This window comes from Bos taurus, chromosome 21 (assembly GCF_002263795.3).
Source record: "Bos taurus isolate L1 Dominette 01449 registration number 42190680 breed Hereford chromosome 21, ARS-UCD2.0, whole genome shotgun sequence".
NCBI lineage: Eukaryota > Metazoa > Chordata > Mammalia > Artiodactyla > Bovidae > Bos > Bos taurus.
Window position 1 is genome coordinate 41,696,637 of NC_037348.1, and position 15,751 is coordinate 41,712,387.

The 15,751-nt window shown below is 35.8% G+C and overlaps 2 protein-coding genes across 12 annotated transcripts in view; one reads left to right on the plus strand and one right to left on the minus strand.

Moving 5' to 3' along the window:
* AP4S1 (adaptor related protein complex 4 subunit sigma 1) overlaps nt 1-1,029 on the plus strand; it is a 48,166-nt gene extending 47,137 nt beyond the window's left edge. For all 3 annotated transcript variants that reach the window (XM_059879183.1, XM_024981955.2, NM_001040603.2), the window contains one exon: nt 447-1,029. In XM_059879183.1, the coding sequence (XP_059735166.1) occupies nt 447-575 (129 nt within the window). In that variant the 3' untranslated portion in view covers nt 576-1,029. The remainder of the gene's footprint in view (nt 1-446) is intronic.
* Nucleotides 1,030-4,124: 3,095 nt separating this feature from the next.
* HECTD1 (HECT domain E3 ubiquitin protein ligase 1) overlaps nt 4,125-15,751 on the minus strand; it is a 77,811-nt gene continuing 66,184 nt past the window's right edge. For 6 of the 9 annotated variants that reach the window (XM_005222075.5, XM_059879428.1, XM_005222073.5 and 3 more), the window contains 14 exons: nt 15,448-15,670; nt 14,257-14,311; nt 13,842-14,024; nt 13,242-13,449; nt 13,072-13,157; nt 12,792-12,919; nt 11,207-11,408; nt 9,706-9,843; nt 8,829-9,436; nt 7,934-8,012; nt 7,742-7,835; nt 6,895-7,045; nt 5,204-5,348; nt 4,125-5,090 (listed from right to left, as the gene is read on the minus strand). In XM_005222075.5, coding sequence (XP_005222132.1) covers nt 4,953-5,090; nt 5,204-5,348; nt 6,895-7,045; nt 7,742-7,835; nt 7,934-8,012; nt 8,829-9,436; nt 9,706-9,843; nt 11,207-11,408; nt 12,792-12,919; nt 13,072-13,157; nt 13,242-13,449; nt 13,842-14,024; nt 14,257-14,311; nt 15,448-15,670 — 2,438 coding nt within the window. In that variant the 3' untranslated portion in view covers nt 4,125-4,952. The remainder of the gene's footprint in view (nt 5,091-5,203; nt 5,349-6,894; nt 7,046-7,741; nt 7,836-7,933; nt 8,013-8,828; nt 9,437-9,705; nt 9,844-11,206; nt 11,409-12,791; nt 12,920-13,071; nt 13,158-13,241; nt 13,450-13,841; nt 14,025-14,256; nt 14,312-15,447; nt 15,671-15,751) is intronic. The other 3 variants (XM_024982056.2, XM_024982055.2, XM_005222074.5) reach the window with 1 other exon arrangement.

Genomic DNA, 15,751 nt, shown 5'->3' on the forward strand with positions numbered 1-15,751 from the left:
AAGAGAAGACTGAAATAATATATGTAAAACGCTCAACACAATGCCTGGAACATAATAAGTATTCAGTAAGTCATGGCTATTTACTGTTGTTATTGCTATCTGGGAAGACACTGTTCTTGAGGTCAGGTCATACATACACTCTTACCAAAATTTACTTGCTTTATTCTCCAGCTCTTAGTACATCCCCTCTCCCTCTGGCTAAAGGGTATATAGCTGCTCCATTTCTATGTCTATTGTCCAGTGAGCCTAACCAGGGGGAAACTAAGTGTATTTGTGTACATGAAGGTAATAATTTCTAGTATAAACACCAATTTTAATTTTAGGAAATCTGTTTAAAAAAAAACTTCATGTTTAGACTAATTTACACTAGAAAAATTCCAAGTCATAAGTTACTGTTTACTGAATGTTAACATTTCTATAACTAATTTCCTTAATAATAACCCTAGATCATGTTTAACTTGGATAAAGTACACATCATTTTGGATGAGATGGTATTAAATGGCTGCATTGTGGAAACGAACAGGGCAAGAATTCTTGCCCCTCTACTAATTCTTGATAAAATGTCAGACAGCTGAAAACAGAGAGGCTCTGCCAGACAACGTCGGCTCAAAGGAAACGAGAATACCATGGAGCGCCTCTCAACATCGCTGGCCCACAAGGACCTGGAAGACCAACACTGCAAAATGGCTATCCTTCCAAAGACTTTAAACACGTGTTCTCCACAGTCCCCAACGGAAAACAAAAGTGTGCTTTAAAATATGATGTACAAAGAAAAAGTTTCTCTAAACAGAGACAAGTTTTATTTTCTGACCATAGCATTTTTTTTTTCCTCACTTGTTTAGATTTTGTGTAGTACTAAGGGCAACTTTTCGGAATCTGCTTGACTTTGTGAAGAGATAAATTCAGGAATAGCACCACCGGGTGGGAAGAAAATGAGAGCTCTCCGTTGGCCAATAAGCTGTTAAAATTCACGTGAACATGCATAGCACTTTGAATAAAAGTTTTCTGAATGCTGTCTTTCTTTAAAAAGTCAAAAGTTTACCAAATGTGTGCACCTAATGAAAAATTCTTTCCAGTTTCTAAAAACCTGATACACATTTTATAGGTACTTAACAATTACAATGCCATAATGTAATTAACTCTACAAAGAATGTTACTATAATGAGTGGCCAAACATTAAGACAGCCCTTACTGCTATCTTGAAGGCTTCCCAGGTCATTCATTGGTAAAGAATCCTGCCAATGCAGGAAGACATAGGTTCAATCCCTAGGTCAGAAGATCCCCTGGAGGAGGAAATGGCAACCTGCTCCAGTATTCTTGCCTGGATAATTCCATGGACAGAGCCACCTCGTGGGCTACAGTCCTTGGAGCTGCAAAGAGTCAGACACAACTGAGCGACTGAGCAGAGAACTGACTATCCTGTGTGCCATACTGTAAAGGGTTTATCTTATTAGTAAATTTATTGGTAAATGAAATTTAGTTCAAAGTCTAAAACTGGAATACAAGAGAATATCAGTTCAGGTTACTGTGAAATGCATCTACCCCTCTCTTATTCCTTCAACCTCTTCTCCTGGAATGTCCTAAAGCAAAGAAGACCGCTAAGCTACTATAGAAGAGCAATGCCCTGATCCTCCCAAACCTTTCTATAGTTGTGCTTTTGCTGCTTCATCAACAGTAGAAGATGCAGAACTGCCTTAGCTAACAGCATGTTCACGTTAGGGATAGGAGGGCAGGTACAATGGAGGAAGTAGAAATATATTGTCTTGATACATGAAGATATCGTGCCGTCCTATGGAATCCCAAAAGTTACCTTACCTACAACACTCTGCCCTCCAAAAGAGGACATAAATGGACATTCTAGGTACTAACTCATTCACTATTAATTTCTCACTCTCTCATGTATGTGTAGGAGAAGTTTTGTTAAAATTCTTTGTTTCTAAAAGTTCACTTATATACTTCAAAAGTTTGCATCTATGAAGACCAAGGCAACCAGTCAGTAATGAATTCCAAAACCAGATCTTGTTCTGGACTCAGTTCAGGAAGGCAGAGGAAAGGCTTCTGACCTGCCAGAACAGTAATGGTATGCATCGAGAAACCAAGGTTTGGGGAAAGCCCAGTCTAGATCAAAGTGCTTTGGAGGTCTTTCTGAGACATTAGTTGGAAAACACTGTCCTAGTTGATAGGCACTTAATCAGTAGCACATTCAGGTAACTGCTGAAACTGGTACACCAGAAGTAACGAGGGAGTGCATAAAATTAATTTTTGGGTCATACCAAAATAGCATTTAAATAACATGTTGGCACAGATTTTAGTACCTTGAGAGAACAACAAAAAAATACTAGGTAGATACCACTGGAAAAAATACTCCATGTGGAGACCCAAGTAGATGTCTCATAATACTTGACTCATACAAAGTGAACTATAATGTGACTCTCCGTCTGTGACAGCCTGTGTCATCTAATTTCAGGTTTCTTGTTCAACTGTGACTGCCAGCTAAATGATTTCCACACTCATGAAATTTATGTCTCAGATTGGGCAGCTTTACCTTGTCCTTGGACTTTTCATTCTACAGAAGGATTCCTGGCATTTCAGAGTTACTCTCTGTATAACAAGACTCATCAATTTTACCTGCTGTAGCAATGTGCTAGACCAGGATTCGCAAACCTTTTCTGCAAAGGGCCAGATCAAATAAGTATTTAAGGCTTTGTGGGCCACACGGTCTCTGCTGTAACCAGTCAGTTCTGCCATTGTAATGCAAAAAGATCCATAGATAATACATAAATAAATCAGCATGGCTATGTTCTAGTAAAACCATTTATTTAGGGACACTGAAATCTGAATTTCATAAAGTTTTCACATTATATTTTTAGTCTTTTGATTTTTTTCAACTACTTAAAAAAATTCAAAACCATATTTAGTTCATGGCCCACACAAAAGCAAATGGCAGGCCAGAGTTTGCTGACCCCTGTGCTAGACTAGAGGCTTCCTAGGTGGCTAGTGGTAAAGAATCTACCTGCCAACGCAGAAGCCACAGGAGACACGGGCTCAATTCCTGGGTTGGGAAGATCCCCTAAAGCAGGAAATGGCAGCCATCTCCAGTATTCTTGCCTGGAGAATCCCATGGACAGGGGAGCAGGAGTGCGGGAGGAGGTTGGGGGGGCGGGGGGCTACAGTCCATGGGGTTGCAAAGAGTTAAGATATGACTGAGCCACTGAGCACGCATGTACTTACTAGACTTAGTCTTGATAAAAGTTGGCTGACAGATGTTTTAGAGACTTAAATAATGGCAATACTACACACATAAACTGGATTTTAATTCTACTGCTAGTGTAAAGGTCTAGTCACACATCCATGACTTTTTTGAGACATCACCACTACTGCTTTTGGATTAAAGCCTAGGTCATATGTTTAAATATTGCTGTTATGCTTTATTAACTTTTATTCTCACAGAGAACTGTGAGGCTAACAATAAGGTGAATTATTTAGATGCTGCCTCTGATTACACAGTCACAATATTCTCATGCAGAGAATAGAAACACTACTCAAATGATTGACTTCAGTGGGAGAAATCTCTAATGTAGAAAGGCAGTGTACCTTTTAAACAGGTAAATAGTGGGTGATTCCCCAAAATGCTTTTTACTCCTATAAAAGCCATCTGGCTAAAAAATCAGGCCTAGTGACTGTACTTTTAACTAAATGCATAGATATGATAAATCAAAACAATTTGGAAAATGGAAATAGAGCCCCCCTTTTAAAAAGGAGGAAACAGCATTATCTCAGTGGTTTCTTTTCACACCAATACAACATTCAAAAATTATTCTTGGATCTTAGACTTACACATCACTGAAGATACAATTGTAAGTAGCAGATTTGGTGTTTAAAAAGTTAACACAAAAACATGGCTATTTTTAGGTGAAGAATACTTTAAGACAGAACGTAAGAGCTGGATCACAAGCAAGTGGATATATATTTCTGCTAGCTTTCCAGTCTCAGTAAAGTGGATTTACATAGAAAAAAACATTTCTTCCTATAGTAATTTCAAAAAATGAAATGTCAGTGATTCAAAATGACAAGTATTTAAGCTCTTAGGCTGATGGCTGTAGTGAAACAGTCACATGACACAGTTTTGTACGCTGCAAACATTTTAATGATTATTGTTAAGCATACATTTTGGAAATTTTTTTTTTACTTCAAACTGCAACAAGTTAAATAAATGTTTATAATATACAAAGAAAATACAACCAAAAGTAAAACTTGCTTTAAGTGTGCCTTGCATCTAAACCAGTGTTTTTTCCTCCCCCCCTTAATATATCTTTTATTTTTGAACTGCACAAACACACTTAAGAATTTGATCTTTATAGTATGGCATTTAGGAAATAAAAATATACTCCCACCTCAAAGAAATAAAAAGGTTGTGCATGATTATATGCCAAACAAAAGAGAGAACACTAGATACACTCTGATAGTGCAGGCATCATTAAAGAGGAAAAGAAAAAGCTTGAGATGCTCATTAACTCTCTATGTTTTAAGGAAGCAGGATTTCTGACCAAGTAGCTTAAAAGCCAGCAAAACAGGGATCAGTGATGGCAACTGTAGTGTATGAAGTATGAAATGACAAACTTTACACAAATACACTGTTAGAAATTTACCAGTGAACACTGAAGATCTGAGAAGCTGCTCTTTGGAACAGTCAAGTAGAACCACCTCATTCCAGTCACATGAGCCCTTGTAGCAACACAGTGTTCTGTGCTATGTACTTGCTGGCTGGATAGTTAAAGGATTTGTTTTGTCATTAGCAGCTAACAAACTTACTCCACGTGTTCTTAAAGCCTTAATGGTGGAAAAAAAGGCAAGTGTCATTAGCATGGAGGATCATATACTTCTCTGCAAACAAACACAAGAGGCTTCACTAGAATTTTAAGTCTCTGATGTCTCCCATTGCACTTCAAAGCTCAATTGAGATGAAAGCCTTTCTCCATTGTAGCAGCTAGCAGACGCTCTCTCATGATCTCCTCCGAAGAGTATTCTGGCAACTTGAGATAATGCACACATGTGTTCACTGATGGGTAGCTTGCATCAGTAGCATCAACCTGCACAGAAACAGAATTGAAAACAATAGAAGACCATGACTTTAAATATGCATTTCTTTCAACCCTTAGGTAACTAAATTTGGTTTACATTGCCCAATAGCTAGAGTTTGTACCTTGCGTACAACTGTGAGCCTGGGATGCAAGTTAGCCAGTCCCCCTGGAGGCAGAGTTGAACAACCAGTGGTAAACTGCAGAAATGCTTTCCTCTCGTCTGAAGACATACCACATAAAACCCGCACGAACCTAAGGAAGCCAGGACTACAAGAAGAAAACAGTTACAGTGATCTGATAGCTGATTTAAATGAAAGATACTACCACTACTTTATAAGCCAGCAATAACCCCCCAAAACAAATATCCACATGTCAAAAAAACCACATGTCTAGAGACTTTTGGGTAAGTATGAAATGAGCTGATGCAAAATACTTAAAAAATATCCTTCAAAGACTGTCTGTCTTACAAAGGAATATAGGAATCAAATATGCAACAAAGCCAGCAAATCAGAAAAGCTCAATGGAAATAGTGATTTAATGACTAGGAATAGTAAATGGGGACAGATTTTTGGAGATTTTTCTCATTCTGGGTACTGATTATGCAGGTGTGTCCATTCTGTGAAAATTCTTCAGGTTCTACATACAATTTGTATACTTCTCTGTTATACTTCAATAAAAAGTTTATTTTAAAAAAGCTATGTATACAATGTTACTTAAGTTTAAAATAATACTTTCTTATTTACATTACTTTGAAAACTTATAAATCACAACTAAATACAATTTCCTGATATGCGGCGAACAGAAGTGAATTGAGTGCTATTAGACATCACTGGAATAATCAACAGAGCTAGAATGTACACCATGGATTAGCTAATAATATGGAATCAAGAATTTCCTAACAAGTATAGGTATGTGAGAGAATCTCACAATGTACATTAATACATTGAAGAGTAAAGGTAGATGGTATATGCTCCATATCCTCAAATGGTTCAGAAAAAATGTATGTGCGTGTGTATAGAGAGAAATAATGTAAAAGTACAGCAAAATGTTAAGTACTGGTGATTCTGGGTAAAGAATACACAAGAATTCTTAACTATTCTTCAACTTTTCTGTAAGTTTTAAAATATTTAAAAATAAAGGTTTATATAAAAGCAATAAAGCCTAAGGGTTTATAAATGACCCAACTGTTAAGATGATGAACAGTTAAAATATAGTGAGTAAAGTTGGACTGTGAAGAAAGCTGAGCACCAAAGAATTGATGCTTTTGAACTGTGGTGTTGGAGAAGACTCTTGAGAGTCTCTTGGACTGCAAGGAGATCCCAAATCAGCCCTGGGATTTCTTTGGAAGGAATGATGCTAAAGCTGAAACTCCAGTACTTTGGCCACCTCATGCGAAGAGTGGACTCATTGGAAAAGACTCTGATGCTGGGAGGGATTGGGGGCAGGAGGAGAAGGGGACGAGAGAGGATGAGATGGCTGGATGGCATCACTGACTCAATGGACATGAGTCTGAGTGAACTCTGGGAGCTGGTGATTGACAAGGAGGCCTGGCGTGCTGTGATTCATGGGGTTGCAAAGAGTCGGAGACTACTGAGCGACTGAACTGAACTGAACTAAAAGGAATCAACATCAGCTAAGATTCAGGTGACTTTCTATATAAACTCAGGCTTATCCATGAATATGTATCTTGATAATGGTGAGACTTAATTGCTTTCTCATTTTATGCATATAATTCACTGAGTCATTTAGAGAACCTGCCATTCTAAGATAAACATAAACAATTTGTCTATCTTAGAAAATAACCAACACATACCTGTCACGTGTATAACCCAACTTAGGTTCAGTATAATTAATAATATCCTCTGCTGCCCAGGATGGTGACTGATTTCCACAAAGAATCATTTGGACCTCTTCATGGCTGAAGGAACTTAATTTCTCCATTGGAAAAACTTTATTAAACCCATCTACATTTTACACACAGCAAAAAAACAAAAACAAAACACAACTGAGTTTGTGTTTCCAAGTTACAATTTCAAAACCACAAATTTCAAATCAAAATACTCAACTAAATGGACAGAAGACAAATATAAATATTTGAAAAAGCCAATAAAAATTAAAGTAGCTTGAAATAAAAACTGTGCTAGGGTTTTAAATACAGAAATCTTTGCTTAGTATCACAGATGTATATGTAGAGAGAATATTCAGACACTATGGTCTGTAGCCAAATTCCAATAATTTCCCAACCAGTTCTTTATGTCATACAAGCCAGCCAAAGCAAAGTTCTCATTTTAAAAACTAGTAAGTGATAAACAGTTCAATATATTTTGCTTCACTCTTTACCTTAAGACTTTAGGTTCTAATATGGTTTAATTCATCCTGATCCTGTATGCAACCTTATATCCACTTACAAATGAAAAAACAAAAGCCAAAGTAGGTCCCTCATTACTGAGGAAGAGCAGCTTAGGGTATGCTACAGCTTGAAAATGGTTCAATCTGTTCCGGGTACCCTGTAGGACCTGACCTAACTGTTGGGAAGACAAAAAACTAGATGACAAATCTAGAGATTACTAGCATAGTCTAATTTTTGAGCATAGCAGTATCTTAATTTCGGTGTCTCAAAGTAAAAGGAGAGGGATTAAGCTAAAGAGCCTTAAAATTACCTCTGAAGGCTTCCATCTGTTTCTGAATACCCGTATGCATGCAAAAGTCAAACATCAAATCCACATATTCTTCTGCATTATCCATTGTTATCATCTGCAAAGGAAAATTTGTCAAGGTAATTGTTAATATCTAGGAATATTTTAAGAGGATTTTTCTGAATTTACAAACATTTTTAAAAGCAAAATTTGTACCTCATCTTCACCACTTGGCTTGAGATCCACAGCTGTAAAACCATATATTCTTGAGGAAGGGCAAAACTGGAAATTTAAACTGGGAGGGCAGAAAAAAAAGAATTAGATTAACATTCAACTAACACTGGTGTTTAATTTTAAAACACTGCTGCCAAAACCACGAACCCTTCCATACACGCAATAATAACAAAATCACTCTACCAGATTAGATGTTAAATATGGGGCCTTTTAAAATGCAAACCCCTGTGCAAGAAAACGATCTGGACAACTGTTACCAAACCTGGTTTTGCAGAAGTCGCATGAAACATCACCTTTCATGTTTCCATGTTTCACTTCCTCCTTATGGCACAAAATTAATGAACTAAAGATTTCTGCAATGAATTATGGCAGCAACATGTTTATAAGATTTTTTTTTAAAAAACAGAAACTGTTGCTTTACACAAGTCATTAATGCTCTATTGTTATTCTCACCTCAAATAAAACCTTGAATATATTAAACATAACTTCTCAATATTCTCAAAAGAAGAAAGGAAAAAAAGGAAAGCAAAGCCTTGCAATCAATCCAAAATCACAGTTAAATATAACAAGGATATAATAATTACATGGATACAAATTAATAGAATTTTATGAAAAATCTGCAGTATCCGAGTTAGTTAATGCAACCACTGGGGACCAGGCTTATTGCAAATTACTGAAGACAAAGGAACAAAAGCTTTAGACCTTACTCATCCATTAGGCTGAAGTATGCGTGTGTGTATGTATGTATGTGTGTGTATATGTATATATGAAAGTATATATATATATATATATGAAAGTATATATATATGAAAGTATATATATATATATATATGAAAGTATATATATAAGTGAATTAATATATATATATAAAGCTTACCCTAAATCCTCTATGCTAAGTGGAGGCCCAGAACCTGATGGATTCTTCAGCACTAGTTCTTGTAATTTTGTGTTCTTCTCGTCTTCAGAAAGACCTTTGTTGCTTAAAATCTGGCGCCTCTTGATGGCAAGGTCTTTAATTTCTTTTAAAAATCTGGCTCTGTGTGGGTTTACTAGTTCAAAGTCTTCCCAAGTTAAAATTCCATTAAACCAAGCTGGCGGTTTTGGTTTGGGGGGATCTAGAATGAATTCTGATTTTGAATCCTCCTCAAAGCTTCCTACTGAGAGTGAGTCATGCCCTTCTTCTGTAGAGGCTTCAGACTGACTTTCAGTGCAGTGTAGGTCTCTGTCGCCTCGTGACTCATAAATCAGTTTGCTCATATTACTTTTAATGTCCCCCATACACATAAGTTTAAAGAAAGGTTTGGAAATAGGTAAGTCCACAAGTCTATTGTCTTGAATGCATTTGGCCAAGAAAATTCCAAGGAAATGAAAGAGTTTTGTGATCCTTTCAAGCTCGTCACTGTCTTGTGGAAATGGAGCCGTAAACAGTCCACATGATCTCTGCACATAGTATCCGGGAGGTTTCAATCCACCTCCAAGATCGACCTGATTTTTTTAGAAGAAGAAATGCAAATAAAATCAAAAGACCCATAAACATTAAACATCTTAACTGTGCTAGATAGTATCTATAAACACACTTTATTAAATATGCTTTGTTGACTAAATTTTATCTTTTAATAATATCAAGATTATTCAATAATAAAAGCAGAGTCAGAAAACCTGACTCATGTTCTGAAAGCATATCCAATTTTTAACTTTCTAACTTTCTAAAAGCTGAATCGCAATCAAATCATGAAATAGGAAATTAATCTTACATGACGAGATTCATCATCTGGAAAGTTGTCATCACAAAGCCAAGCTCCCAAGTCAGTTCTCTGGAATTCTGCTGCTACCAGAGCATAGAACTCTAAGGTGGGCCCCAAACCAGTTCCTTCTTCTCCTAAAAATTCAACCTAAACATGAACAAATAAATTATGAGGGAAAGTAAGCTTTAAAAAAATCATTTCTGTAATGATCCCATTCTTGCCAAAATCCAGTCCTACTGTAATATGTTTTTTTAAAATAGCAGTGGTATAATATAAGCCACACAACAGTTTTTATTTTAGTTTTTCTAAAGAGAAATTTGATTTGTTGTACACTATTCCATATTCAAACACTGTAGTTAGCATTGTTCATACATCAATTTACTTCTCACAACAAACCTACAAAATAACCTATCATCTCCTTTTCACATCAAAGCAAGTCAAATTTTAGATAAAGAGGTTCTATCATTTGCTTGAGGAAATGATGGTATACAGATCTGTGTCTGTGTGTGTCTGTCTATGTGACACTAAAACCTAAACTCTTTCACTTATTTCTGACTTCCAGCAATCACTTTAAGGATTTTTATACATATTCCATGTTTTCTAGAAATTTGAGGCAGCGTATAAAAATATACATACATGGTAAAATAATAATTAAGAATTATCTACATTAGAGGAACATATGGGTAAAAGAACAGATGAAGGCACAGAAATTTCTTTCTTCTTTTTGACTGATCCGCGTGGCGACTGAACCGGTGTCCCCTGCAGTGCAAGTGTGGAGTCCTAACCACTGGACTGCCAGGGAATTCCCAGGCACAGAAATTTTAAAGTGAAAACCATAAGACTTATACATTTTCTAGAGATGTATCATATTTACCACAGTCTGTGATCCAAAAAATAAGCAAATCAGGTGGCTGACACCTGTGACAGGAGAGGTATTTCTTTGTCTCTCATATATAAGGAATATAATCAACAATGCCCACAATAACATCTCTGCAGTAAATATAATGAATTTCCTACAGCCAATTGCTATAAAATTTCTCAATACAGAAACAAAAACCCATGATACAACACCAAGCACAATTCAAGTTAAATACTACAAAACACACATGCTCCAAAAAAAAGCAGGTATCTTGTGGCACAGCATTAATTAATATAAAGGTAAAATTTGGAGTATCAGAAGCCTTTGTGGAATACAGTTACTTGGTTCAGGCTTTGCTAAGAAATGAGCGGTGTCCTGCAAACGGACCAAGCGCTCTCCCACTTCATGAGTGAAGATACTCTTTGCTGCTCATTAAGCCATGAGATCCTGATCCTGAGGAGGTGAGCTGACATCCTCTCATGAGAGATGCCCTGCCAGAGGAGAAGGCCTTTACCCCGAAGGCAGAGGAATCCCTCTACACTTGTATCTAATGCAGTTTTTTTCCCCTAATGTAGTTTTTATGCAGTGGAAGAACAGAGATTGACTCTGGTTGTCATTCCTGCACACGAAAAGAAATTTATATAGCGGTACCTCAAGCACTGATTTCCGATCTGCGTGTATTTGCATGACATTCTCGGCCCACTCCATCAGTGATTCACCACGTGGAACTTTTACTCTTTCGTGCTTGAGACGACCAACACGGAACTCTCCAGGATCATCTCGCCTCACACTACTTGTGGTCCTTGTTCTTTCCACAGTGGCCTCACGTCGGTTTTGTAGCCACACAATTGCTCTGAAATAGAAAAACATCTCTGTAGCTGTGGCCTACAGCAACAGTTGATTGTACTACTACACAAGCAACAAAATTCAAAAGATTTAAGAATATTTTAAAAATAGTATTTTATCAGGTGATCAGATACACTAATCTTTTTTTTAATTTCCTTAAATAAATTGAGAAAATACTGAGTCTGTATTTTCCCTTTTTATTTTAGCAATTAACAGATCAAAATTAAGGTCTGTGGTCCAATCCCACACAACACATAAAAATACTGACAAACTCATAATACCTAATAACATAAACATTTCCTAAATCAGAGAATGTAAAAAATGGTTAAGCTATCTTTATTAAATAACTAAATCCACCACTGAAACAGTATTGTGAGTTTGAAACATTTTCTTTGTAACAACGCAGAGCTAACCCATCTAGGATGAAGAAAGACTCCTGAACTAAGAATAACAAGATGAAAGATCTACCATATGTGCTGTAACTTTTTGGGTACCCTGAGACCAATCAGCTATATACTTTGAGAATCAATTTCCTCACTTATAAAAATCAGGAGTTCCCTGGTGGTCTAATGGTTAGCATTCAGTGTTCTTTACTGCCTAGTGTTATGCGCACAAATGCTTGGTAAAGGATATAAAATGGTACAACAAATGTAACTTATCAGGGAAACAGGCAGATCCATTTAAATTATAACTTTTTTACATCTACTTTGAAATTACTCTGGGTATTCAATCATTTAGTAAATATTTATGGAGCAACTACAATGAGAGCAGTACAATGTACATCCATTACATACAGTACAACATACAGCACAATGAGAGCAGTGAACCAAACTGCCAGAAACCCCTGCCCTCATGAAACTCTCATCTAATGAAGGAGACAGAAAAACAAAAAGTAAAATTTACAGTATGTTACATGGTAGCAAGAGAAAAATAATGGCCAAAAGATATATTTTAATGTTATGTCAAAGATATTTTCAAGCATTAAATTTTATATTCTTGGGAATTTCAGCAACTAAAAATTTATGTAAACCACTTAAATACTGTACAATAAATGCTAGCTGATGGAAAGCACAGCACTTAAATCCACACTGTTCTAAGAATGCTTATGTACAACCAGAAACCAAAAAATGTTTAAAAGTTGCCAACTCTTTTTTTTTTTTTTTTGGCCATGCCACACAGCTTGAAAGATCATAGTTCCCCCACCAGGAACTGAACCTTCACCCTTGGCAGTGAAAGCGTGGAGTCCAAACCATGGGACCATCAGGGAATTTCCAAATATTGACAACTCTTTACAAGAAACCAATATATTCTCCGCATCAGTCTTGATATAAAGTATAAGTACATTTAAGCTTATATAAAACATTAAAAAATAAGAAGACACACTTCCTACCTTGATGCACCAAATGCTGTACATGTGAAATAAAGCTGTCTAGTTTCGAACGGTATTAGAAAAGGACACTTGCTGGTTAACTGTTCACACCAGTCTGGCAGAGCTCCACTTGCCAATGCCAACGGTTCCTGCAATTTAACAAATAACAAAGTCTTATTATTAACAAAGACAAAAGGGAGTCGATTCTTAACAGGACAAATGGTGAGAGGAAGAAAAAGAAGGAGAGGTAATACTTTGAAAGTCCAACAGATTCAAGAGTTCAACTATCTGGTCTTATTACCTCAATTTGCTGCAAAATTTTTGTTGTGATTTTTTTGCTAGTGAATTCATCTGGTGGAAAAGTAAACTGAGGCTGCTCATCACCTTCTGTAAAAGTAATAGAATCAATAAAAATATAAACTGACTTATTTGTTTAAATGCCACAGAAATGAAACAAGGATTCTTACAGACCTTCCTGGGATATTCTTGAGTAAGGGTCACTTGCAACTATATACAGAATACGCAGGAGCTGAAGGACGTCTTCCACGCCACATGAATTCTGCCCATTGCCTGCTTTGGCCTGAGGTTGTTCTTTTGTCAAATTCAGAATATCACTACTTTGAAGAGTAGAAATGGCCCCCTGGTTTAACCCAGACTTTGTTCCATGCTCACAAAAATCCTATAGAAACAGGAAAACCAGCCATTAATCATTTTCAAGAAAAACAATATATCATCCTATTAGTATTAATGTGAAAAAGCTCGAATTCTTAAAAAAAAAAAAAAAAGCGTTCTTTTAAAATAAAAACAGTATCACCCAAGTCAAGGCTTAATGTGTTCTAAACCAATAAAATTCTCAAAATATAACTACTGAAAGCCACAGTTAAAACTATGTATTTAGATCCAATGCCACAAACCAAATTTGAAATTTTAGCATTGGCATATTAACAATGTTAATTCAACCTCATTTTTTAGTATGTCCCAACGAACTGCTCTTCTGTAAGAATACTTAAAAAGCTGCAAACAAAGCAAAGCCATTCCCAATCAAAACAGTGTCTTGATGCCAATATATACCTTATATGCAGCTATGAGCTGAGAACAATTTCTGTTTTTCCTAATACTTTTATTAGTGCCAGTTAATTTCCAGTGGCGCAGGAAAGCGGCGTCTGCATTCTTCTGCAGGTAGGTTATCAAGTCATTCTTTGGTAATTCATCAGTGCCAAGGTACTGTTCCACATGCTCTATAGACCAACAACCCTACAATAGGAAAAACCAAATGTTGGCCTTTCCTGATTATAAAGTCTATGGTATTTCACATGCATTTCGTAAGGTGGCTTCAAGATCATGCATTTAAGCTAATCTGAAGAATCCCATGTTGCTGATTTCTCCCTCAATTGTTCAACTGAAACACAGTGTTAGTTTTTCTTTGCTTTTCTTTTTCTTTTACTAAGTAGCCAAGAATAAAGATTCATTTCCTAAAAATACTTACCATTTTTCCATTTTCCTTTTCTTTGTCAGAATCCTTCATTTCTCTGTACATAATTCTAAACATGAAGATATTATTCAAGTTAATTCATAAATCAAATGGTTTGTGTTATTTCCAATAAGGCTTCAATTCTTTAAAAACATATGATGAGGTCACTATATGCTTAAACACTGAACTCAGAGAATTTATTAAGAAAAAATGTATCACTTCTCCACCTTTTGACTAAGATCAAGCATATTTAGAAAAAGTATTAATCTGTTAAACCGGGAAAAGTAGCAGAAATCATATTCCTGAAAAAGTTGTGGCTTATAAATTTAGCATTATTAAGAAGAAAACATATATCAAACCTGGAACTTTTAAAGAAATGAATATGCTATATCTTGTATTATAGCTTTCACATATTGTTATAAAAATGAGATGTGTTTGTATCTAGATGGATAAGAGTAAGAAGGGCCAAGAGCCCTTATGTTCATGTAAGGCAGTTGAGATCAAATTGTCAACTTTAATTATTCCAATTAAAACTGAAGGAAGAGTATGCCATGATGACCTTCTGTTCTGTCTCAAAAAGACATAGATTACTTTATTAAACATTATATAAGATTATCAATGATGTTAACAGAACATCAGATATAGAAACTAACAAAAATAAAGTCATGCAGGATGACTATAATAGTTATAATATTAAACTATATAAATTCATATTATTACATAATATTATGATAGGTAATACTTACTGAGCACCCTCTACATCCCAGATAGCACTGAATCTACTTTATATATATTAATTTGCAGATTCCTCACAACTGCTCTCATTTTACAGATTAGAAAACAAAATACTAAAATGTTATATAAATTTTGGCCAAGGTCATTGACAGTAATTTGTTGAACAGATAAATGAAGAACAAAGAGAGGTATGCTTAACTCAGAACTCTCAAACGTAGAAAATATTTACTATTTCATACACAATCCTGGTCAAAGAGTTCAACAATCATGAAATAAGGAATTAGTCTAAAGTTCCTTCCAGTTGTAAACATTAACCTTTATAGATCAGGAGTCAGAAATGTTCTTATCTATTCCTATAAACTGAGAGAACTTAATCTTTTCTGTTCTTATAATACAAAATATAGAAAATATAATACTTGGCTTATATACTATGAAAATATCTACTTAAAATATTAAATCAAAATTTCTTACGTGTATGTTGGCTCCCAAATACGCCTAAGTTTATCTGATTTCACATTGCCATTACATGACAACTGAAGCAATTTCTGTACATAGTAAAAGATGGTTGATCTGAAATTAGTGAGTGGTAATTCAACTTCACGAGTTGTTCCAAGACCTGTTACTTTTAAAGTGAGGGCTAATCGAGGTGATGGAGTACATTCAACTTCTTCCAAAAGCTCTGAATGAGGTGTTCCTAAAAATACAGAAGATGTGAAGAACATTAAAACAAGCAGTCCAGAAAGAGGACTGTGCCATCAGGAGACAGGTCACATGA